At 40.7% G+C, this 25,935-nt stretch overlaps 3 protein-coding genes and 2 long non-coding RNA genes across 5 annotated transcripts; 2 read left to right on the top strand and 3 right to left on the bottom strand.

Annotated features, from left to right (window-relative positions):
• Positions 1 to 621: 621 nt before the first annotated feature.
• On the top strand, positions 622 to 3,229 carry LOC136356959 (uncharacterized). Its single transcript, XR_010742061.1, has 2 exons — positions 622 to 907; positions 3,023 to 3,229. It is a non-coding gene; the product is annotated as an uncharacterized lncRNA (long non-coding RNA).
• LOC9266952 (receptor kinase-like protein Xa21) lies at positions 1,126 to 4,754 on the bottom strand. The gene is made up of 2 exons (XM_015787358.3): positions 1,721 to 4,754; positions 1,126 to 1,614 (listed from the first exon to the last, which is right to left on the bottom strand). The coding sequence occupies exons 1-2, from the start codon at positions 4,752 to 4,754 to the stop codon at positions 1,262 to 1,264; spliced, it is 3,387 nt and encodes a 1,128-aa protein (XP_015642844.1). The 3' UTR covers positions 1,126 to 1,261.
• Positions 4,755 to 5,619: 865 nt separating this feature from the next.
• Positions 5,620 to 6,118, top strand: LOC4341395 (uncharacterized). The gene is made up of 2 exons (XR_001546715.3): positions 5,620 to 5,758; positions 5,886 to 6,118. It is a non-coding gene; the product is annotated as an uncharacterized lncRNA (long non-coding RNA).
• A 2,091-nt stretch (positions 6,119 to 8,209) lies between these two features.
• LOC107276520 (probable LRR receptor-like serine/threonine-protein kinase At3g47570) lies at positions 8,210 to 12,210 on the bottom strand. Its single transcript, XM_015787361.3, has 2 exons — positions 8,937 to 12,210; positions 8,210 to 8,822 (listed from the first exon to the last, which is right to left on the bottom strand). Exons 1-2 carry the CDS (start codon positions 11,917 to 11,919, stop codon positions 8,470 to 8,472), a joined length of 3,336 nt encoding a protein of 1,111 aa, XP_015642847.1. The 5' UTR covers positions 11,920 to 12,210; the 3' UTR covers positions 8,210 to 8,469.
• Positions 12,211 to 22,048: 9,838 nt separating this feature from the next.
• LOC107281299 (receptor-like protein kinase) lies at positions 22,049 to 24,474 on the bottom strand. Its single transcript, XM_026026137.2, has one exon. It carries the CDS (start codon positions 24,407 to 24,409, stop codon positions 22,508 to 22,510), a length of 1,902 nt encoding a protein of 633 aa, XP_025881922.2. The 5' UTR covers positions 24,410 to 24,474; the 3' UTR covers positions 22,049 to 22,507.
• Positions 24,475 to 25,935: the final 1,461 nt, after the last annotated feature.

Raw genomic sequence — 25,935 nt, 5'->3', positions numbered from 1 at the left:
GAAAATTTCAAGACTTATTTTGATCTATAAATGAGTTTCGTGGATGAGTCACTTACACGGTTACATCTATTTGTTGACAAATTTTCTTAATTTGATAAATGTAATTATGGTACAATACTACAATCACGATAAATATAATTATAGTATAATTGTATTATAACTTACATGTAACTTGTATGTAACTTTTGAAAACTCCTTCGTAGCATGCTATTTTCATGAAATCGAAGTTGTGGGACTGAATTCTCTCACATGTATGTACGCTGCGTTTCTTTTTTCCTTCTTTGCCTACCTGAATATTGAAAGAAATCTAGTTGGTTCAAAATTTTGTGAAATTTACGTATGAGTATGAGTTATATTATAGTTACATGTAACTTACACTATAATTATATCTATCAAATTTTTTATAGAAAATTTATCGATAAATATATAGCAAAATTTTACTATATTGTAGCCGAAAGCACAAAGGTTAGGCACTTCCGAATTGAGAATTTGAGACCGGCCTACACTGCGACACAGCTTACATGGGCCCAGAGAGGTCCACGAGAGGCCGGCCCAAGTCCATTTTCTCCTGTGGTAACAATAGCCCATGAAATTCATTCATAGCCCAATACCGAGGAAGTCAGCCATCTCAGGCCAGCGGCAGCCGGCGACGGCGGCGCCTCGGCGAGCACGTAGCAGCCACACGGCGGCAGCAGGCCATCCCCTCGCCGCGGCTGGCATCAGCATTCAGCAGTGGCGCACGGCCGCCGCCGGTGCTGCTCTCTGCGGCGACCAATGCTTGGTCTGCTGGCGCGAGCGGCGGCGAGGACATGGCGGCTGGTGTAGTAGGTCGGTGTGGGGATGCGCCGGCGACGGCGAGGCCCATGTGGCGGCCGCGCTCGAGAGGGAGCGGCGCGGCAGCTAGGAGGTGCGCCCCTATCCTATCCTATGTATGTATATCTATCTGCTTGATCTATCATCTGATTTTGTATCGGGGTCATGTCCAAACTCGAGATTTTGCAATCTGACCCAAATCCAGCTTCTGCAAATACCTAATTGGCCTTGATCGGAGACTAGCTGTGCAAACCGATTGAGGTCTTACCATTTGCTAGGCCAACTTTTTTTTTCTTTTTCGAAAAACATGGCTAGAGCGCTGCGTAAAATCTTAATGGATGTACAAGAATAAACTTACAGGATCCAAATGAAATGGAAAAAGGTAGCTCGGTACAACCAGTATCATTTAAGTAGAACACTAGCTATATCGTCTTGCTGATGCTTTGTTTCACGCACCATGTATGCTTGACAATTCATGCTTGATCTTAAGGATTTCGGCAGAAACTTGTCCCATTTCCCACCGGTCATTAGGAGATGCCACGGAGCAGCAAAGACCTATCCTAACCAATGGAATGATGCAATTCTGCATCACTGTTGTTACCTTGATTTCTCCTTGTAGCATCGTGGGATCAACAATCTCACTGGTATTCTTGGGGAAAGCTCTTGCAACATGTTCATGAAGGCTTGTACCGTTATTGAATTTTTCATCCGTAGGACTGCTCCCTGTTACCATTTCTAATAGAAGAACACCGAAGCTGTAGACATCACCCTTGGTTGATATCACTTCACTCATGCCATACTCTGCATTTAATTTATGAATGCAATAAATTAGAGAATATATATATGTCCAGTCTCAGAATTATATGAAGAACAAATGAGTTGGCCATTATGAATATGGTTATCTCACCTGGTGGGATGTACCCTATAGATCCTTTTAGGCAAGTCAAACTTTTTGAACTTCCTTCATATTCATTTGCAGTAATGTTTAGACATCTTGCTAGGCCAAAGTCGCTCACATACGCAATCATGTCAAGGTCTAAAAGGATATTGCTTGGCTTCAAGTCACAATGTACTATCGGAGATGCACATTGGTTATGCAGATAGTCCAAAGCAAATGCTACATCCAATGCTATATTGATTCTTTGGCTAAAAGTCAGAGTTTTCCTCTTGCTGTGTTCATGGGCCCTTGGATGTAGCCATGTGTCCAAGTTCCCATTGGCCTTGTAGTGGAACACAAGGGCTTTAAAGTCAGCCCCACTAGAATCCACTGAACAGCAGAGTGTGATGATTTTGACAAGATTTCGATGGCGAATGTTTCTTAGGGCTTCACACTCCACACTAAAGCTCCTTTGTGCCCCACATGTACCAAGATTAAATACTTTGATGGCAACTTCATCTTGCTGAGGTTCTAGATTACCTTTATAAACCGTCCCAAACGATCCTGTGCCAATTAAATTAGTAGAACTGAACCTATCTGTAGCCTTTACAATGTCTTGATATGTTATGTTCTTCATGTGCTCACTAATTAGTTGGCAATGTGGGTTTGCTTGCATCTCCTTCCTTCGATAAATTCTCACAACATAAGATAGAATGATTATAGCAACAACAATAGCTGGTATTAGTATCTCTAGGACTAGAACCAAGATCTTGAGTTTCCTTTTCCGGTCAGTCAAAACAGAACAAAAAGGAATACCTCCTTTTGGAACTCTTGTACACAAATGATCATTTCCTTCAAGCGACACTGCAGCATTAATGTCGAATACACCACCCCTTGGAACTACTCCATCAAAATTATTATAAGATAAATTGAGGGAATGTAGGGAGCTCAATGATGTAAGGAACTCTGGAATATTTCCAGACAAATTGTTCTGAGATATGTCCATCCTTTTTATGCTTACTAAGTTCACGAAAGATTGTGGTATACTTCCTACAAAGAAGTTGTTTTGAATCTCGAGATACTCCAGAACCACACACTGGCCAAGGGAGGATGGGATTTTGCCGGACAACATGTTGTTTGAGATTACAAGTCTGTTCAAATGAATGAGATTTCCAACTTCGTTTGGTATTTCTCCAGACAAGTAATTGTGTGATAAGTCCATCTCTTCAGAAAGGGAAGAAATTTCAAATATTTTACTTGGTATATTCCCATCTAATGAGTTGTGAGCAATATTGAGTATCTGGAGTTGAGTACACTGGCTTATACTTGCAGGTATTTTTCCACTGAAGTTATTCCCATCCAATTTCAGATCTGTCAACTGACTTAAGTTGCCAAAAATATCAGGGATATGACCTGAGAGCTTATTTTGTGCAAATGATAGAACGACCAAACTGTTCATGTTTCCAATTGTTGGTGGTATATTACCGGTGAAAACATTGTAATCCATAAACAATCTATTGAGGCTCTTCAAATTACCTATTTCTGATGGTATGGGCCCAAAGAATTTGTTATTTTTTAGCCATAACGCCTCAAGATTGCTAGAAAGATTGCCAATTGAACTTGGCAAATTTCCTTGTAAGTTGTTCCCATCTAACATCAGTTTAGTCAATCTAGAGCAATTCGAAAGTGATGTCATGAAGCCCCAATCACCTGGTTCTAGCATGTTGTATGACACATCAAGTTCGTTTAAATTTGGCAATGATCCGAAGAACGGGATGAGCCCAGTGAAACTGTTTTTACCAAGGTAAAGCATCTCTAGGTGGTAGGCATTGAGAAGAGAAGCTGGAATTGGGCCAACAAACTTGTTTGTTGAGAGGATCAAGCCCTGAATTTTCGGAAGTGTGTAGCCTATATCGGAGGGTAATCTTCCCGTAAGTGAGTTGTTTGCCATGGCAAGAAATATCAGGGACGACATGTTAAAGATAGATGGTGGAACTAGGCCAGACAAGTTGTTCACATTCAAGGCCAACATTTCTAGTGTTTGAATATGACCTAAGCTCTCTGGGATGTTGCCAACTAAATTGTTCTCATTAAGGCGAAGGCTAAGTAGGGAAGAAAGGTTAGCTAGTGAGGAAGGTATTGCTCCTGAGATATAGTTGTTCCTTAAATTGAGATATTTAATTGGGGAAGACTTGGCAGTAACAGCGGGTATAGAACCAACAAAGCTATTCTGTTGGAGGCAAATGGCAATAAGCGATGAAGTATTCAATAGAGACTTCGGGAGTTGTCCACTAAGACTATTGCTCATTAGTCTAAGTACTTGGAGAGATGAACTGTTTGCCAAGGATTCTGGTATGCTTCCTGTGAGAGCATTATTGCCAAGATCAACATATCTGAGAGAAACGCTACTGCCTAGAAATGGTGGTATGTCACCGGTGAGCCTGTTTCTAGCGAGGACCAGTGTTTTCAGCTTAGGAAGATTCCCAAAAGTAGAGGGAATGCTACCCTGCAACTTGTTTCTGCTGAGATTAATCTCCTGAAGATGTATGCATTTACTTAGGCTAGCTGGGATCTCACCTTGGATTGAATTGTTCCACAAACCTAGGATTTCTAGTTGGGAACATGAAGAAAGTTCAGATGGGATGTTACCTTCTAAAGAGTTCATGCTGAGGTTGAGGTTGTTGAGTTCACTCAGTAGGCCAAGCCTGGATGGTATGCTTCCATGGAAGCTGTTGTTTGACAGTTGTAGCGTTGTAAGGGAGGTAAGGTTGGCGATGCAACGTGATATGGTACCTGTGATGCCTTCAGATGCGAGGTCTATTGCAATGACACGGTGAGGACGTCGCACACTGCAGGTGACTCCATCCCAGCTGCAGAAATTCAAGGATGTGTTGCTCCATGAGGATAAAGCTCTAGATGGACCAGATAGCTGAGACTTGAAGCAAAGGAGGGCCTGTCTATCATATTCAGTTTCATTGCAGATGGCTAACAATATGGAACAAAAGAAGGTACAGAGATAAAGAACCCATGCAACATTTTGAGATAAGGCACTAAAAGAGGCCATTGCTGTCGATTACAACCGTCTGAGAAGAGATCTTCTGTGCGAATGGTTGTTCAAAAATGGTACTGTTAATTGTTAGTCCAATATATGGTGGCAAGGAACTAGGAAGATAAACAGATGTACTACCTAGTGTTTGTTCAAAGTTGAAAACCTTTTGTGAACGCTTATTACAACATGGATGGACATCTTCTTGTCAGGAAAGCACCTTGCAATTGAGTTGGTCACTTGGTTGGATGGAAGGGCATGGACCAAACTGAAAGCGAGGTGCGAGAAGTGAGATGCACTGGAACTAGACTGGTCGCTTTTTATATTTGGAAAGTTGCAGTTGCTGAACCTTTTTTTTTTTTATCCAAAGTTGCTGAACCTTTTAGCAGAGCACTCGCAGAACATATGCATTCATTCAGGCTTCCCAATTTTTTTTCCCAAAAACGTCACATCAAATCTTTGGACACATGTATAGAGCATTAAATATAGATAAAAACAAAAACTAATTGTACAGTTTACATGAAAATCGCGAGACGAATGACGAATCTTTTGAGTATAATTAGTCTATGATTAGCCATAAGTACTACAGTAACCGACATGTGCTAATGATGGCTTAATTAGGCTCAAAAGATTAGTCTCGCGGTTTCCAGGCGAGTTATGAAATTAGTTTTTTCATTCATGTCCGAAAATCCCTTCCGACATCATGTCCGAAAATCCCTTCCGACATCTGGTCAAACATCCGATGTGACATCTAAAAATTTTCTTTTCGCGAACTAACCACACCCTTAGTTTAGAGTTTCTGAAGCTACATCTTTCACACAATGGTTTTTTTTGACTCTTCAGGTTCGCCACAACCATCTTGCCAAGAAAATTCAACCACGACTATTATTCCGTGTACAGGTGTAAACGCACACCTTATTTCCTGAAGAAAAATATCAGCGCACGTGATTCTTCGACATCCATTGGACGGGTGCTTGAAGGCTTGAAGCATAAATAGATACTCCCTTCTACATCCCATCATAGTATGTGTCACATCTAACCAAAACTTCTTATATTTTTATTATTTATCTATTTGTCTTATTAAAAGAACTAATACAAGTATCGTTTATTTTTGTTATAACTTGTTTTAATCAAACATCGTGCTGAAAGTCAACGGTACCATCTATTTAAAAAAAAAATGAGGGAGTATCCTCTCTATATCGAACCATGCAAAGACACACTCACGCACCCTTGGGCTATATATTCTGGATGCACTCATCGCTGAACAGCGTATGCTCTCCAGTTTCCACCGGCCTACCTAGATCGGGAGAATGGCTGACAGCTCCGCCGCCTCCCCCATTCCGGTGGCCTATTCATCCGGTGATCCTCCGTCTGCGACGCCGGTGCCCGTTCCAGGCAGTGATCTTCCAGCTGCTCCGGCCGCCAAGTCTCAAGAAGCCTCTCCAGCTGGTATCTAACAACACCCCATACAAAACTGTTTCTACATTTTCTGCAAATATATGGAGTACATGTGTATTGCTGCTCTTGGTCTATTTTTGTTATTGATTTCTGCTAGTCAGTAGTTCACCACTACATGCTTATGTGATGCAGTTCCGGTGATCGATCCTAGCAAAGAGGAGCGTATGGGTTCTGGGCATCCACTTCCCGGGGGTAAAGATTAAATACACTGGGCACAGGGACGTGTTAAAACCGTTCTCCTACATCGAATGTCCGGAACTGCCTTACGTGTACTGTGCACCGTGAGATTGTGATGTTGTTTCAGATAATTTCAGACACTATGATCAGGGAATAAATCCCCACTGGCGTTAGGCTAGTTACTGCTAGGGATAATGCAGATCAGGCTGTGCAATTGTAGACAATTGTCTTGTATCAATAAAGTGCAGCCAGTTGGTGCCAAAGTATACCTCTCTACATGCCTCAGATTGTTCAGCACTTCTTCTGTATTGATTTTTATGTGATATCTTCAGCTAGCGCTGATGTAGCGAGTCGGCGACCAGCGACCACTACTTTCGTACCGCATCAGCAGCAAAGTACGACCTCCGCCGGTTACAAATATATGGCATTTGATTTTTCTTTTTACGATCTTTGAGTTGTAACTTTATCCATAATGATTTTTTACAATAACTTCATATACATATAGTAATAAGATTGTGACATTATAAAAGTTACTATCGAGGGAGTTGATAAATATCGATTTTAGAGGTCGATATTGTAGCTGAGGAGCACAAATAAAACTCAGCCCATAGCAACTGAGTAGCACAAATACTAGTAGTACAGCTTAACCCGTACTACTTGATTCCATTCCAACATGTTACAACTTTTTTCGCCGGGAAGGCTGAAGGAGGCCATCCAAGTATATTAAGAAGGAATAAAGTTACAAAAAAATTCTGGACAGAGACTGTCGAGGTCGGAGGTGCATTGAAATGCATAACCAAAGCCACATGCTAATCACACAAGCACAGCCCACTGAGAGAAAAACCTAGCACCGAGATGACCCCCGCTATTTGTGGCCGATCGCCGCCGGGCCAACGACAACACCACAAAGACGAGACTCTAAAAGCGATGCCTCCAAGGAGGTCACGACATCAAGGATGCCGCCATCGCCCATCTAAGGAGATGTGGTTTTCACCTAGAGAAAACTAGCCAAGGGAGAAAGGTATCCTTGCCAGCGCCCTCAAGGGGGTTACGACGCCCAAAAGCGTAGACGCTGCCAGCCCGATGAATCATCAGGCGAGGCTTTCACCCGGAAACCCTTCAACCTTGCTTGAGATCCATCGCCCATCAACTCAGAAACCATCTGACAAGCAGATCAGCACGAGGCCTCCACCACACCGCGCCGGCGCCCCTCCACCGGCCGACCACCACAACATGTTACAACTACAACGAGATTTAATCCATCCTAAGATAAACAGATCTGGATAGAACCTCATCCTAGTTATACATTTTGGGAACTGAGGAAGCAGTCGAGAAGGTGGACTTCTTTCCATTATTTGACTGGATGATAGCCCCTGATTTAATCAAGCCCAGATAGAGCCAAGCCGAGAGACAGAGACGACCCCACGCCGGCGGACCGGGCTCCCTCCGCAGGAACGCCGGCGCTCGGTGGCAGCTCGAACTCCGAGAGTAGCAGGTACGCGCAACCCCACGTATGCCTGTCAATCCATCCGGACGTGTGGCGAGATCGATCCATGTAGGGTTCCGCTGTCGCAGCCTCTTCCGATTAAGCGAATTTCATGTCTGGATTCGAGGTTTAGTCCCCAAATCCAGATTCTGTAGACATCTGATTAATTAGCTTTGTCTGGATACCAATTGCATAGATGGATTGCGCTCTAACCGCTTGGAATTGTTCTTTTAGGAATATCCCACTCACGATAATTAAAGAAAAATGAGACATTGCTAATCTTTAAGATAATAGATTAAATAACCCGGCCTCTACATCCACTTGGATGTACACAGCACATGAGACATGCTAATGCCCAAATGAATGCTTCCTTCTGCAAATGTCACAAACGGAAATGGACTGAAAAAAGGGGGAAAACATAAGATGGTACATTGGTATTCTTCTTTACATCCATCTCTGTTGCTAGCTACAATCCTGGCAAATCTCTTCCTTCTTCTAGTATAGCCGTCATCCTAGGCTGTGCTCGCTCCTGAGTCACCTTTCCCCTTGCGCTCACAGCTGTTGTAGCAGGGACTGGTGCTCGCGCCAACAATGCAAATGTTTCTCTTCTCTTCATTCACCATCTATCTTTGATAACGCATGCTTGATTCCAAGGATCTCAGTACAAACTTGTCCCATTTCGCATCGGTGTTTGGGTGAAGTCATGGAGCAAGAGAGTCCTATTCTGACCAACAGAATAACGCAACTCTGCAGCACCTCAGTTGCATCGATCTCATCTTGTAGCATGGTGGGATCAACAACCTTGAATGTATCTTTGGGAAAGTTACTAGCGACAAGATCACGCAGGCTTGTACCGTCATTAAATATTTCTTCTGTCGGACTAATATTTGTGACCATTTCCAGAAGAAGCACTCCAAAACTATAGACGTCACCCTTTGTTGATCTCTCTTCGCTCATGCCATACTCTGCAGTTAAATTAAAAATAAGTATAAAATTAGATAATAGGCACAGCAAATTGTTTTGCATGGGTCTAAGAAAAACAAAAAAAGAACAACTTTATTTTAAAAAAGCTATCTCACCTGGTGGGATGTATCCGATTGATCCTTTTAGGCAATACAAACTTGTTAAACTATCTTGATCTGAATTTGATCTTGTGCATATGAATCTTGCTAGACCGAAATCACTGACATATGCAACCATGTCAGGGCCTAAAAGAATGTTGCTTGGCTTCAAGTCGCAATGTACGAGTGGAGTTGCACAACGGTTGTGAAGATAATCCAGAGCAAATGCTATGTCTAAAGCTATATTGATCCTCTGGCATAATGTCAGAAAATTTCTTTGACTATGCTCATGTTCCTTTGGATGTAACCACATTTGAAGGTTCCCGTTTTGGATGTATTCAAATACCAAGGCCCTAAATTCTGCCCCTGTAGAATCCACTGAAGAGCACACAGTGATGACTTTGACAAGATTTCTATGGCGGACATTTTTTAGGGCTTCACACTCTGCAGCAAAGCTCCTATGTGCTCCGTATGTGCTAAGGTTAAAAATCTTGATGGCTACTTGATCTTGTCGGAATTCCAGATTGCCCTTGTAAACCGTTCCAAATGATCCTGATCCAATCAAATTAGCGGAGGAAAACCCATTTGTGGCCTTCACAATGTCTTGATATGTAATCTTCTCCATGTCCCCATTGAATAGTCGCAAGTGCGGCTCTTGTTGCATTGACTTCCTCGAATTTTGAGGCACTCTCTTCCTTGAACGAATCATTAGAAAACACAAAATGGTGATAACAACAACAACAACTGGTGTAACTATTTTGAAAGCTAGAACCAATAACCTGTGCACCCTTCCCCTGTCCACCAATGCAGAACAAAAAGGTATACCTTTCAATGGTGCCCTTGCACATAAACGATCATTTCCTTCAATTGAGATCACACTAGTGTCCAGAAAAACACCAAAACTTGGAAGTGGTCCATAAAAATTGTTGAAGGATAAATTAAGATTAATTAGAGACTTGAAGGACGCAAGGAACTCTGGGATTTTTCCAGACAACTTGTTATGAGAAATATCTAATTTATTGATGCTTTGCAATTTTGCAAAAGATTCTGGAATTATCCCTTCAAGGAAATTACTTTGCAGCTCAAGAGATTCAAGAATCACACACTGACCAAGAGCGGATGGGATGTTACCAGACAACCTATTGTTTGAGATGCTAAGTTTGTTAAGATTAATAAGATTGCCAACTTCTTGTGGTATTCCTCCAGACAAGTAATTGTGTGACAAATCCAAATGTTCAGAAAGAGAAAAGATTTTGAAGATATGAACTGGTATAGTCCCATGAAGTGAATTGTGAGCAAGGTTGAGTGTTTTGAGTTGAGCGCAGTGATGTATACTCTCAGGTATACTTCCACTCAAGTTATTTCCATCAAGATTCAGTTCATTCAGCTGAACAAGGTTACCTATAGTACCAGGGATTTGCCCAGACAGTCTGTTTTGTGCAAAGGACAGGAATACGAGGTTGTGTAAATATCCAATTGTTGGTGGTATATTACCAGTTAAATAATTGTAATCCATGTACAACATATTCAAACTCTTAAGGTTGCCGATCCCTGGTGGTATAAGCCAGGAAATTTGGTTATTTCTTAGCCACAAGTACTCAAGACTACTCGAAAGGTTACCAATCGAACTTGGTAGGTTCCCTTGAAGATTATTCCCATCCAGCATCAGTTCAGTCAATCTGGAGCAATTTGAGAGTGATGAGACAAAGCTCCAGTCATTTGCTTCTAGCATGTTGTATGCCATGTCAAGTTTGGTCAGATTCTGCAATGATCCAAATAATGGAATGGGCCCACATAAGCTATTATTTGCAAGGGAAAGCTTCTGCAGGTGGGATGCATTAAGAAGTGAAACCGGGATTGAGCCACTGAATTTGTTATTTAGGAGGATTAATTCCTGAATATTTGGGAGCATGTGGCCAATTTTTGAGGGTAATCTTCCAGTGAGAGAGTTGTTTGCCATTCCAAGATATGCCAGTGATGATATATTGAAGATAGATGGTGGAACTGGCCCAGATAAGTTGTTTAAATTAACTGCCAGTGTCTGTAATGTTGGAACATGATCAAAGATATCTGGGATGGTTCCAACTAAATTGTTCGCTATGAGACTAAGATAAATTAGGGAGGAAAGATTTCCTAGTGATGAAGGTATTGTTCCTGTGAAGTGATTGTCTTCTAAATCGAGATATTTCATTTGCAGAGATATGGCAGTAATAGGTGGTATAGAACCAAGAAAGCTATTATGTTTGAGGTCAAGATCAATAAGTGATGAACAGTTAAAGAGAGCCACTGGGAGTTGTCCACTAAGGGCATTGTTCATGAGCACAAGAACCTGCAACGATTTACTGCTTGCCAATGATTCTGGGATTTCTCCTGTGAGTGCATTCCTCCCAAGATCGACATATGTCAGCGAAAGGTTGCTTCCCAGTGATGGTGGTATGTAACCAGAAAGCTTGTTGCTAGCGAGTTCAAGTGTTTGTAGCTCAGTAAGATCCCCAAAAGCAGAAGGTATTCTCCCTTGGAGTTTGTTGTTGCTAAGGTCAATCTCTTGAAGCTTGGAACATGAAGTGAGTTCAGATGGGATGTTACCTTCTAAAGAGTTCATGCTGATGTCGAGGATGCTGAGTTTACTTAGGAAGCCGATCTCGGATGGTATGCTGCCACGAAAACTATTATTTGACAGTTGGAGCCTTGTAAGATCGGTGAGGTTGGCAATACAGGGTGATATGCAGCCTGTGATTCCTTCTGATGAGAGATCAAGCACAATGACTCGGCGTGGAGATTGTATACTGCAAGTGATCCCATGCCAGCTGCAGAATTCCATGGATGCATTGCTCCATGAGGCTAAAACTTCAGCTGAACCTGTGATTTGGGACTTGAAGCAAAGGAGAGCTTGTCGATCATTTTCGGTTTCGTTACTGATTACTAATGGTAGGAAGCAAAAGAATTTCAAGATGTAAAGAAGCCGGAGAAAGCCAGGAGAGGAGAAACCCAAGGAGGACATTGTTACTGCTGATTATAGATATGTAAGTTTGCAACTGAATGCAATGCGAGCTTGCGAGATCCATGCATGGATGCACGCTTTTATGCGCGATTAAGCTTCGTTAATGTTCATTTGGTCTAACACTAACCTTGTCTACTCTGCTTATTATTGGGAGTTGTTGTAGTTTTATTGTATAGTAAGACGTTGGAAGACCTGTTTGGAATGTGCCCAACAATAATATATACCACTGGAACTTGACCTGGACCATCTGGTTTATTTGCAAATAAAATAGTTGGCATTTGTTAGTTTTTAATGTTCCATGGCATTATTAGTTACTTGCATAGTTATAAAAAAAATATGTTAATCAGAGGAAGGATCGATTATTTTGGCTAAAGAATTTATTAGGTTGACAAACGAAGCTAAAATGGCTGACAAATAGTAAGACATCAGAAACTAGTATTACACAAAGGCTTATATTCTAACAATTTGTAACAATGATCCTAATGTAATGTTTAAAACAAACCGTTAGAAACATTTTGTCAACGATTTAATTAGTGGGGCTAATTCTAGTATTAAGTACCTTTTTATGCATCGTTAGTTAATAATATTACAAAAATACGGTATCTCACCTTAGTTCTACAAAGAAAAATAATTGGAGAAACACATGGTTGGATTTTTTACTCTATACTGATCGTAGTGGAGAACTCGGAGAAACACTTGCTTTTGTAGCATTTGAAGGGCTTTTAGAGGAGAGCTGTTTTAGGATGATTTTTAATGGTTGTAGAATTAAGTACAATTAATATAGAGTTTTCATATTGTCCAATCTAATGGATCATATCAAATTGTACGGAAACCTCAACTACTGATACCAGAAAATTATAACGAGATATAACCTCTTGGAGGATTTCCTTTTTAAGTTTATATCTCATTTCCTGTATTTTTTTCTGTAGGCTAACCAAATGGTTATTCCTATTTTCTTCTATGTTTTACATATATATTCTTACTAAGATCATATTTTTGCTACTCTTGTGTTTTACCGTTCATGTGTTCTAAAGATCGGCGCGAAACAGTAACACAAAGTGTACAATATCATGGCGTATGGAGTAAGGTTTTACCGTTCATGTGTTTCTAGTTTTCACCAGGGAGAGCCACGAGAAAATTTGGTCTGCTTCATCAGTGGCCTAAAGCAAACATATTCCAACACTTGAAGTGATCACATATGTTATGAGAGCTTACTCCCTCCGTCCATAAATATAAACACCTCCGTCCATAAATATAAACACCTCTAATGTTTGGAATTTGTTCATTACTAGTCCCTCCATCACATAATATAAGGCCCGATAAAACTTAGCTCACAATCTTCAAAACTAATCTTTGACTTATAATTTCTCACATACTATAAAATTTATTATAACAAAATTATAACTATCTTAAAGTAAATTTAAATGTCAATCCAATAATATTAATTTTAGCAAATAAAATATAATTTATATAATAATAATTGTTGGTCAAATATTTTTAAAGTTTAATTTTGGAATGTGTGCATATCTTATATTATGGGATAGAGTGAGTAATATACTATAAGCATATTTAAAGTACTCTTTCCCACCTAACCACTTTGGATTTAACATTCACCCAATCTTACCCCCTAACCACTCCTTGTTTAATGAGGGAAATTATATTATTTTTCTTTCATTTTCAATCTCTCATAAAAAAAACTTAGAAGTGATTATATTTGTTGACACAGGGAGTAGTTTCCAACTAATTTTAGTGCTTGTATCAAAAGTACTTATTTTCTCATATATGATATGTTTTTGAGTCGGAGGCACTACTTAAAAAAACGATTTTTCTGTGTGGCTGAAAAGGGTTTACGCGTGCGAATCACCCGTCCGTATGCACCCAAGTGTCTGCAAAAACCCGATTTTTTCGTGCGGGTGACGCACCCGCACGAGAATATCTAATTTTCATATGTGGGTGGCTTATGTCGTCCACATGGAAACTCCCCCCCCCCCAAAAAAAAAATAAAATCCAAACCATAACCCTAGCGGCTGCCCTCCTCATGGTCGCCGCCGCCGCCGCCTTCCGCCGCGAATGGCTGCCGCGGCCGGTTCTCGAGCCAACCGCCGCTCCCGGTTGCGTCACTGCCGCCAACCATCGGATCTGAGCGAGAGAGGGGCGCCGCCTCTAGATCCGGGCGGGCGAGGGGTGACGCCGCCGGGGAGCGCTCGTGAGGCTGCGCTGCCGCCACCCGTCGGCGCCGTCGCTCCCGGCTGCTGCCCGCATGCGAGGGCGCGCTGCTGCCGCCTGCTGCCACTCTCGGCCGCCACGGGGGAGCGCGAGACCGCGCTGCCGCCACCCGCCGTCGCCGGCCGCCCCACGCCCGTTGCCCACCGAGCCCGCCGCCGCCCGTGAGAGATGAGAGACGAGAGAGATATATATAGAAGAAATGAGGATAAGGATGGGTAGGTGGAGATGATAAGATAGAATTTTTGAAGTGGTTGAGAGGAAAAAATGCCTGAGGAGGGAGCGTATTTTCGCGTGCGGTCTCTTAAGAGGTCCGCCTGCAAAAATAGGCTTGTTTTTGCGTGCGGACCCTTAAGAGGCCCGCATGCGAAAATCGATTTTCGCGTGTGTTCCTCTAAGGGTCCACACGCAAAAATAGGAGGACGATCTTTCCAGACGCGGTCAGTTATGGACTGCCTGGAATCTAATGAGGGGCTCGTACATGAAAATCGTTTATGTGGTAGTGAGGAAAGTAGTAGGCGATTATTCAGTCCAACCTAATTTAATAGCTATTGGTGTATGCATCAAACTCATCCACCAAATGAAAACAAAACACATTGTCCTGAGCTTGATATGACAATCTAACCAAGAAATTTGGCAGGATTTGTATGCCAGACGAGGACAGAATTTTAATTAACCAATCGAGACGACCGAAGAGGACCCCGTGGGATACTAAGATGTGAACACATCTTAATTTGTGGCATTTTCGAATACCTAACGTTGGCAACCTTTTGACTTGGAGTCAAAGTATAGTCAAAACAAATGAACAAGGTGAATTGACGGAACAGAACCTCTGTTAGGCAATAAATTTTGGTACCATTTACTCATTTGTTAGTCACCTGAAACAGGAGTTTCTTGCCAAAAAATGCAAACTTATAACGATGCTTGTATATGGAGGCCGTTCTCTCGCACATATACAGGAATGATGTGCTTTAAAGGTTACTAGAGGTATTTTCATACGAAATACATACTATTGAGCTCGGTGTATCGTTGAATATGGAATAAACTCGATAAGTAGTACCATACAGATTTCTGAAATTCCTTTATGTAACTAGTAAATTCTTGTTTGCTCGACACTTTTCATTTTTTTTCTTTCTTTTCCACGTAAAGATAGTACTAGTTGGCTTAGGAGCATTCCTAACCTTTCCACCTCAATTATTTTCCATAACAATAAATACATTGTCATATAATAAAACTAAAAGAAAGCTAGAGCGGATAGCCACTTGTGGGGTATGTGGGACAGAAATTGAAGACACACAACATGCTCTTCTCCGTTGTTCCCAGTCAACATTTTTGCTGCTGGCTACGCAGAGAGAAGGGCACTTCCCTAGGCTTACTGACGTGCGTGTGGACAACCCTGCCTGGCTATTTGATCTTTTAGACAGGTTTTCCGAGTCTGAACGGGTTGCTTTCCTCTTGGTGCTATGGCGAAACTGGTTTGTTTGTAATGAGATCATCCATGAGAAAATACCTCCATCAATCGAGGCTTCTAAAAGATTTCTGGAGAGCTACATTCAGTCACTGTTCAACATCCGACAAAAGAATGTAGATGTTTCAGGGAAAGGGAAAAATGTTGTGCCTGTATCTGCTGGTGGAAAGGCTGTTTCATCTAGATCCAGTCCAGCTTTCAAACAGAAATGGGTGAGGCCGCAGATCGGGTAGATGACGGTTAATGTAGATGGCTCCTTTGATGCTGCGGAAGGTGAGGGGGGTATCGGCATAGTCATGAGGGACTGGGAAGGGAGGGTGGTTTTTGCCTCCTGCAAAACTCTGAATATCTGTAACAGTGCACGAGAAGTAGAGTTGGCTGCGTGCAGAGAAGGTATCACCTTGGCGCTTCAGTGGACTCTGCTCCCAGTCTAGATAGAATCGGATTGCTTGGTAGCTTTGCAAATGATCCAAGCTAAAAAAATGAGCGCTCGGAGTTAGGCTTTGTTATTAGAAGATTAAGGATCTTCTCGCTGGAAGCCGGGACTGTTTGCTCAAGAAGATTCACAGAAGCCAAAATTTATTTAGTCATATCCTAGCTAATAAAAGTCGCTGTGAAAAGTTATCAAGATTTTGGTGTGAGAATGGCTGCACCTTTATCTCAAAGCTTGTAATTGGCGATATTATTCCTGAGTAATATTCCCTTTTTTCCCCGAAAAAAAAAGAAAACCTAAGGTGGCAAGAGAATTAACGAGGAGAGAACGAAAAAGATGAAACCATCTCATACAAAAGAGAGGTGATTGGATGAGAATTTATTTTAAAGAAATCACCCATTTAGCATATGCTTTCTACACATAGTATCTATACTCCCTCCGTTTCAAGATGTTTCACACCGTTGCCTTTTCATTACGTGTTTGACCATTCGTCTTATTAAAAAAATTTAAGTAATTATTTATTCTTTTCATATCATTTGATTCATTGTTAAAAAAACTTTCATGTACACATATAGTTTTACATATTTCACAAATTTTTTTGAATAAGACGAACGGTCAAACATGTGCTAAAAAGTCAACGGTGTCAAATATTTTGAAACGGAGGGAGTAGCATGCAAGTATGAAAACTACTCCATCCGTCCTTGGTCGAACGGGATACATCCTAATACTATAAATCTGAATGTTTAGATTCGTACTACTAAAATGTCTCATCCAACCAAAATATCTTATAAGGATAGATGAAGTACTTGATACTACTACTTTTTAAGTTGGGATTGCCGATACTACTATTCTTAATTATACTCTGCGCGTATGCTATATTGACCCCGACAACAGCGAGTCATAAACTACATAAACCCACCAACTACTGTGACGAATCACCGGTAAGACAACTCCGTCCCACCGCGGAGCACAAACCACATAAATACCATCGGAAGTCGGGACGATGGAAAGCACACTTCAGCACAGAGCCGAGGCATATCCACCGATCACTCCTCAGTGATTGATCAGTAGCGTGTCCTGTGGTTGTACTCCAGTACTACTACTTCTCGATCGAGTGCTCAGCTTAATTAATTAAAGAGCGCCGCAGGAATGATGCGATTATTCACGACGGCGCCGTCCGCCCGCGTCGCGGTGCTTCGCGCAGCCGTCGCAGTCGTCCCGATGTATGGTGGGTCTCGTAAACTCTACTCTCGTACATCGACAAAGCAAAGGCGCCGCGGATCCGGAGAAAGTAGCACATCTGGACTCGACGGTGCATGTCGTTAACAATCCAACACCACGACACGGCCACAAGACCGGTGCCGACAAGGCCGCGGAGGCTGCAGATCCAAAGAGTGAGTGATACGATTTACTTCCTCCTTTTTATTTATACTGCCTCTATCCACAAAAGTTACACCTATTTCACATTTGAGTTTTTCTAAATAAGTTGTTTCTATTTGTAGTCTTTATACATTCAAGACTTAAATGTAGAGGTAAATTAAATGTTTTATTAGAATCCAAGAAGTCATCTAAATACTCATTGGTTGCATACTTGCATTCACTCATTGTTTTTGTAATATCCAAAGTGATTTAATTTCTCTTTGGTCTTGGTATCAAAAGTAATATGTGTAACTTTTGTGGATGGAGGAAGTATCATATAAGTCGACTCAAAACTTTTAAAAATTGTTTGAGTTATTTTATAGAAAAATATAGTAACAACTTATAGCACTAAATTAGTTTTAATATTGTATCTAACGTTGAACATAACATTGAATATAGATTTCTTTTGTGTTGAAAAATATTGCTATATATATATATATATATATAATTTTATAAATTTAGTCAAATCTAAAATAGTTTGATAACGATAATATGAAACGGAAGTAGTACATTTGTAACAGTACATAAGATGCTAATACAATTATAGGATTATTTTGCCAAGGCAATGTATATATACAGTTCTTTATTTTGTTAACAGAGGTTTGCTAACTGTATACCACCGTACCACAGGCATGAAGAAGCAAGCCACCTCTGGGCAGCAGCGGGACGAAATGTAAGACGTCCGTCCACTACAAGGTTGTGTGGACAGGAGCCTACATGTTCTCGGCTTCTCCCATGGTGTCTACCGTTCTACGTTTTGCTCGAAAAATAATTTAAATGCAGTTCTTATGGAATATATATTGGAATGGATGAATCAACCATGTATCAAGCGAATGTAATAAACCATGTATGATGTGTTATAAAATGTACCCTCCCATCTATATATAAAGTTTAGATATTTACATATACACAGTTTCTATACGTAAACTTTATATACATGGTGTACGTACGTATAAAAAACTTTGTATACCATGTGTTAAAGTTTATGTATGAAAATATTGTATATCACTACAACAAATATATCTTGTAGAGACATTTTCTCAATACTATAGAGATATTTTTAAAATGCCTTTACAGTGTTATAGAGATATTTTGAAGAGTGTCTCATAATTAAGTGCCTTTTGGTAAATTATCTCTACGAACTAAGAGATATTTTATAAGATGTCTCTATGCAAATAGAGGCACGTTGCGGCAACTATAGCAAATCAATATGAAAAAAAAAACAAAAAATTTATTCCTTACCAATCCTTGAACTCCAGACCTCATGAGTTCCTCATGAGTTAACTATTTTAACCTTTAATGCACTAACCATCTCAACCTCATAATTACATGTATATATATGATTTGTGTTAATTATATCTAGTTACTTTATATATATTAATATTTGGAAAAATACCTTTACATTGTTTTAAATGCCTTAAGAAAATACCTTTACATATGAGACAAATTTTAAAGTGCCGAAAATATGTCTCTATAAGATAAATTTAACAAAGTATACTAATACCCAAAGAAATGCTAGTACTTTCTGCAAATGTCACTAACCAAACTGGACTAAAGAAAATTGGGGCAAAAACCATAAGGTGCTACATTGGTATTCTTCTTTAGCTATTTACATCCACCTCTGTTGCTAGCTATAATCCTAGCAATTCTCTTCTTCTGGTATATCCGTCCTTCTCGCTTGTGCTCGCTCGCTGAGCCGCATTTCCTTTTGCGCTCATTGCCGACTGTAGTGGACTGGAGCTCGTGCCAGCAGCGCAAATGTTTCTCTTCTCTTCATTCACCATCTATCTTTGATAGTGCATCCTTGATTCTAAGGATCTCGGTACAAACTTGTCCCATTTCGCATCGGTCTTTGGGTGAAGTCATGGAGCAAGAGAGTCCTATTCTGGCCAACGGAATAACGCAACTCTGCAGATCTGTTGCATCGATATCATCTTGTAGCAAGGTGGGATCAACAACCTTGAATATATCTTTGGGAAAGTTACTAGCGACAAGATCACGCAGGCTTGTACCGTCACTGAATATTTCATCTATCGGACTAATGCCCATGACCATTTCTGAAACAAGCACTCCAAAACTATAGACTTGATCTCTCTTCGCCCATTCCATACTTTATTTGGATCTCTAATGCACAAGTTTACATTGAGCCTCTAGTTTCAGTAGTTTCAAGCATATTTTAAGCATACTATAATGATGATGTTTCAGGAAATTTAGCAAGTTCCAAGCCGAACAATCATCCTTATATCAACAAATGCCAGAAGTTTCAGCTGTGTTACAACGAAGCTTTAAAAGCAATCCAGCAAGTTACACGTAAGATAGATGACTTGGAGCTCAACAACATGGCGCTGGAGCTTGTGCCAACACACTAGTAACGTTATTACACTACTAAAAAACCATTTTCGCAGACGGGTTGGTCCCTCGGAGCCAAACAGCCACCTACGAAAATGGCAGCTGGGGGTGAGACTGTCATTCGTCTGCGAAAATCAATTTTTTCAGGCGGGTCCCTTAAGAGATCCGCCTGCAAAAATACTTTTCCTTTCACAGGCAGACCACTTAAAGAGGTCTGCCTGGAAAAACATGACCACTCAATAAAACGTATTCCCCACAACCACCCACCACCCACCCATCCTTATCCTCTCCCCCCTCTCTCCCTCTCCCTCTCCCTCTCCCTCTCCCTCTCTGCAACTTCAAAAATTTGGATGAGTGGTCTCTACCGCGAGGATGAGCCGGTGGCCGTCGGCGGCTTGGCGCGCGCAAGGAGGCGGCAACGGCAGTGGCGGCGGCTGTGGAAGAGGAGGAGCCGATGGCCGTTGGAGCACACAAGGAGTTGGCGGCAGCCATCTGACTCAGCGAGGAGCGGCCAAGAGGAGCGGTGACGGTGGCGTCGGAAGAGGAGGAGCCGACGGCCGTTGGCGCACGCAAGGAGGCGGCAGCAGCCGTCCGACTCGGCGAGGAGCGGCCTAGAGGAGCAGCGGCGGAAGAGGAGCCGACGACCGTCGGCGCACGCAATGAGGCGGCGACAGCCGTCCAACTCGACGAGGAGCGACGGTGGCTCGGTGAGGAGGGAAGAGGAGGCGGCCACCGAAGACAGCGCCGGCCCTTCCCCTCCCTCCCGGCGCTCCAATCCTCTCCCTTCCTCTAGATCCATCCACCGGCGGCGACGGCAGTAGCGGCATAGACAGCGCCGACCCCTCACCTCCCAGATCTAGACGGAAGAGGGGAGCCGGCCTGCGGCGGCGGCGGCGCTCCCCTTGGGCAACGGCGCCAGACGGAGGGGGAGGGGGCGGAGGGGGAGGCCGGCGGTGGCGCCGGTGGGTAGGGGTGGTGATGGCGGTGGGGGTGGTTATGCCCTTTTATTTCTTTGTGCGCATAGATAATTTTTGCAGGTGGGTGGATCTCAAGCCTGCGAAGATGGAGATGCCACCTGTGAAAATCATCTATTTTCGCAGTCTTTTACAAGCGGTCCTTTCCCCTGCCTGTAAAAACTATTTTTGGCCGCCTAGAAAAACGATTTTTCTAGTAGTGTTATGCTCATTGATCACCTTCTACCTGTAAGAATCCTATCTTACTATAAAGTTGATGCCTACTAATTTTTAAAACTCAATATGCAAGTGTGACACATCATCACCACTAGCAATTATTATCTAGAGTATTTAAATATCATGACATATTATTTACAATTTTGTTGTATTTTTAGAACTTAATATGTAAGAAATGTCAAATATTATCTTTACATCATTTTCACATTATTTAAACATATACATATATCATTTTTATAAGGCAAAATCTAAATCAAGAGGCATCTCGTTTCAGTGCTAACGAGAGACCCTATCTAGATAACTTAACTGTAGTACTAGTCATCATCAAGTAAGTAGAAAATATATTCCTATCACCTATGTTTCAAATAAAAATTTCTCTTAAACTACTCATCCGATCTACGATCTGATTGCACGGTTGTGTTCGTAAGAATTAAATTTTTATAACAAGATCTCACATGATTATATTTGGTTGAAAAAATACAAATTACTTTTATATTATATCTAAATTGCTTTTAGATTTCACTAAATTACTTCTTAGACATGTAAAAGTAATTTCAGTAAAGCTTAAAAGTAATTTACATATATTATAGAAGTAACTTAAAACAAAAGGGAAGTAACTTTGTCATGACATTAAAAGTAGATCCGTTATGGAGGTAAAAGCGTAAGTATATCTAGAAATTAAATTTAATCGGCACAAATTATGGAATTGACTAAAAATGATAATAAAATAAACAACTCACAACATTATAAATGTATAGTAAGTAATTTAATCAAATAAAAAGTAATTTATATATATGATAAAAGTAACGTACATATATAATAAAAGTAATTTACAACATAGATATTTCTTTTATCAAAATATAGTCATGTAAGATCTTGTTGTAAAGATTTAATTGTAACGAACAATGGTGTAATCGGATTATAAATCGGATAAATAATTTAAAAGAAAAATCTATAAGAAGAAAAAAAAGACATGTATCAACAAGGTCTGAGATGAGTTTCTAGTTAAGACAATATAAAGTACAGTCTCTATGTAGTCACGTCCTTTTTATAATGTATGACATGTATTCATCCACGTGAACCGTAGCAAAGTGCTTGGTATCAAGTAGTATATATATGCTTAATTTTGAGTATATCCGTACAAACTTGGCCCATTTCCGTTGGTCTTCGGGTGAAGTCATGGAGCAAAAGACTGTTCTCACCAATGGAACTACGCAATTCTGCATCACCACCAGTGTCGTCTCCATCAGTGCAAGCCACCGGCACCTCCCCACCACACCAAGGGATAGTGTCCCAGTCTGCCCCCTGCTGCCCCCAAAATCCAACCTCAAACTCCCTAAATCTTGCCCCTACAGATCCTTTTAGGTAAGACAAACTTGTTGAACTATCTTGATATGAATTTGATCTGATGCGTATAAATCTTGCTAAACTAGATTCACTGACGTATGCAATGATCTCATGACCTAAAAGAATGTTGCTTGGCTTGGTGTCACAATGTATTACCCGTTAAGATGCAATAGTGGTCCCATGAAGTGAGTTGTGAGCAAGGTTGAGTTTTGTGAGTTGAGTGCAGTGACGTATACTCGCAGGTATGCTTCCACTCAAGTTATTCTCATCAAGACGCAGTTCATTCAGTTGAACAAGGTTGCCTATAGTGCCAGGGATTTGCCCAGAGAGTCTGTTGTGTGAAAAGGACAGGAAGACCATGCTGTGTAAATATCCAATTGTAGGTGGTATATTGCCGGTTAAATAATTGTAATCCATGTACAACTTATTCATGTTGTGTAAATATCCAATTGTGGGTGGTATATTGCCGGTTAAATAATTGTCATCCATGTACAACGTATTCAAACTCTTAAGGTTGCCAATCCCTGGTGGTATAAGCCCAGAAATCATGTTATTTCTTAGCCACAAGTGCTCAAGACTACTAGACAGGTTACCAATACAACTTGGTAGGTTCCCTTGAAGATTATTCCCATCCAGAAGCAGTTGAGTCAATTTGGAGCAATTTGTGAGTGACGAGACAAAGCTCCAGTCACCTGCTTCTAGCATGTTGTATGCCATGTCAAGGATCTCCAAATTCTGCAATGATCCAAAGAATGGTATATGCCCAGTGAAGCTGTTATTAGTAAGGAAAAGTCTCTGCAGGTGGGATGCATTAAGAAGCGAACTCGGGATTGAGCCACTGAATTTATTATTCGGGAGGATTAATTGCTGAATATTTGGGAGCGTGTAGCCAATGTTTGAGGGTAATCTTCCAGTGAGAGAGTTGTTTGCCATTCCAAGATATGTCAGTGATGTTACGTTGAAGATAGATGGCGGAACTGGCCCTGACAAGTTGTTTACATTAACTGCCAGTGTCTCTAGTGTTGGAACATGGCCTAGGGTATCTGGGATGCTCCCAACTAAATTGTTCCCTATAAGACAAAGATAAGTTAGGGAGGAAAGATTTCCAAGTGAGGAAGGTATTGTTCCTGTGAGATGGTTGAATCTTAAATCAAGATAGTACATTTTCGGCGATATTGCCGTAACAGGTGGTATAGAACCAACAAAGTTATTCTGTTGGAGGTCAAGAAAAATAAGCGATGAACTGTTTAAGAGAGCCTTTGGGAGTTCTCCACTAAGGGTATTGCTCGTGAGAATAAGAAACTGCAAAGATGTACTGCTTGCCAATGATTGTGGAATTCTCCCTGCGAGAGCATTCCTCCCAAGATCGACATAAGTTAGTGAAAGGTTGCTTCCCAATGATTGTGGTATGTCACCAGAAAGCCTGTTGCTAGTGAGTATAAGTGTTCGAAGCTCAGTAAGATCCCCAAAAGCAGAAGGTATGCTCCCTTGGAGTTTGTTGTTGCTAAGGTCGATCTTTTGAAGCTTGAAACATGAAGTGAGTTCAGATGGAATGTTACCTTCTAAAGAGTTCATGCTAATGTTGAGGATGCTGAGTTGAGTTAGGAAGCCGAGCTCGGATGGTATGCTGCCATAAAAGCTATTATTTGACAGTTGGAGCTTTGTAAGATAAGTGAGGTTGGCAATACAAGGTGATATGGAGCCTGTGATTCCTTCTGATGAGAGATCAAGAGCAGTGACACGGCGTGGATATTGTGTACTGCAAGTGACCCCATGCCAGCTGCAGAATTCCATAGATGCATTGCTCCATGAGGACAAAACTTCAGCTGAACCAGTGAGCTGGGACTTTAAGCAAAGGAGAGCTTGTCGATCACTTTCGGTTTCGTTGCTACCGATGACTAGCGGTAGGAGGCAAAAGAATTTCAAGATATAAAGAAGCTGAAGAAAGCCAGGAGAGGAGAAACCCAAGGAAGACATTCTGCTGATTATAGATGTGTAAGGTAACACCTGAATGCAATGCGAGCTTGCAATATCCATGCATGGATGCACGCTTTTATACATGCTTTCATTAGTGTTTGTTTGGCCTAACACTAACTCTTTCAATCCTTCTTAAATTATTGGGAGTAGTTGTAGTTTTGTTTTAAAATAAGACGTAGGAAGACCTGCGAGGAATGTGCCTAACAATAAGATATACCACTGGAAATATATAGGTTTGCAGATAAAATAGCTGTCACTTGCTATGCTTCCATGGGCATTATATTATAACCCTTTGTACAATATAGCCTTTGGAAGAACTAGTTGTAAAAATATGTTAATGTACTATACCGATATTATAGATACTTACAGAGTTACAAATAAATATATTAATCAGAGGAAGGGCCGTTTATTTTGTCTGAATATTTTATTATCTTTGACAAAAGAAACTAAAATGGCTGACAAATATTTTGATTCGTCAAAAAATACTACTACATGCCTAATATCTATAAAATTGCAACCATGATCTAATGGTTAAAAAGAAACCGTGGCCAACTATTTGGCGGGCTAACCTAACAAGACATTATTAATGATTCTGATGAGCAGTGGGTGGAACAGGAAGAAAAATGTTAGGAGAAACACATGGTTGTATTTTTTGGCTTTATACTGATCCCAGTGAACTGGAACAAGATACAAGGATATTAATTAAACGTAGGTTTGTAGCATTTGAAACACTTTTAGAAGTAGGAGGATTGGTAGCTGGCACTACCGCATAGTAGTGAATATCTATCACCAAATATTAAAGCTCTAGATCACGAATTTGCGTGGTCAATTTTTTTTTAGGGGGGCGTGGTCAATTATTTGTGAAAGGGATATCAATTGCTGGAATCTTCAGTAAAAGAAAGGGATGCATTTATAAAAAAATGTGTATATTTAGATTTTTCTTAAAAAAATGAATCAATCTTTGCCAATGGATCATGATCTAACATATCATTGACAGTTAATCATCTTGGATAATTTAGTGGTGCAAGTTCATCTTGGATAATTTATCAGAAACAAGTTTATCATAGGTAGCATGGTGGAGTTGTTATCATCTACTCCTTCCATTCCATTATAAGTTGTTTTGGCCTCTCCATTTCTTATCTAGATTCACTAACATCTATAATTATAGATTTAGACACATATATGAAGCACATACATAGATTCATGCATTAATATATTTAAAACCCAAAACATTTTATAATATGAATATGAAACATAGGAAATTGCTAAATTTTAATACTCTAAGGCCTCCTTTGAAATGAATGATTTGGGAAAGAATTTTGTAGTACTGAAATCCTGTATGAAATTTTCCTAGAGCTTTCAAAATCACTCTCATCCAATTCCTGTGTATACACTTGATGCATATTCCTGTGATCCTGTGTATACACTCAATGCATGGTGATTTTAGAGAAAAGTTAGCATTAGGTCTAATCACTTGAAGTTCTTTTTGTTTTATTTCTCTTATTATCCAAGTCTTCTAAACAGTTATTCCTGCATCTTTCCTATCTATCAAAGCCACATGTCATCCTTAGGGACAACTATAAATCGGGCGTGGTTTCACCGCTACTAAA

This window comes from Oryza sativa, chromosome 6 (assembly GCF_034140825.1).
Source record: "Oryza sativa Japonica Group chromosome 6, ASM3414082v1".
Taxonomy (NCBI): Eukaryota; Viridiplantae; Streptophyta; class Magnoliopsida; order Poales; family Poaceae; genus Oryza; species Oryza sativa.
This window is presented reverse-complemented; position numbering and strand designations above follow the sequence as displayed.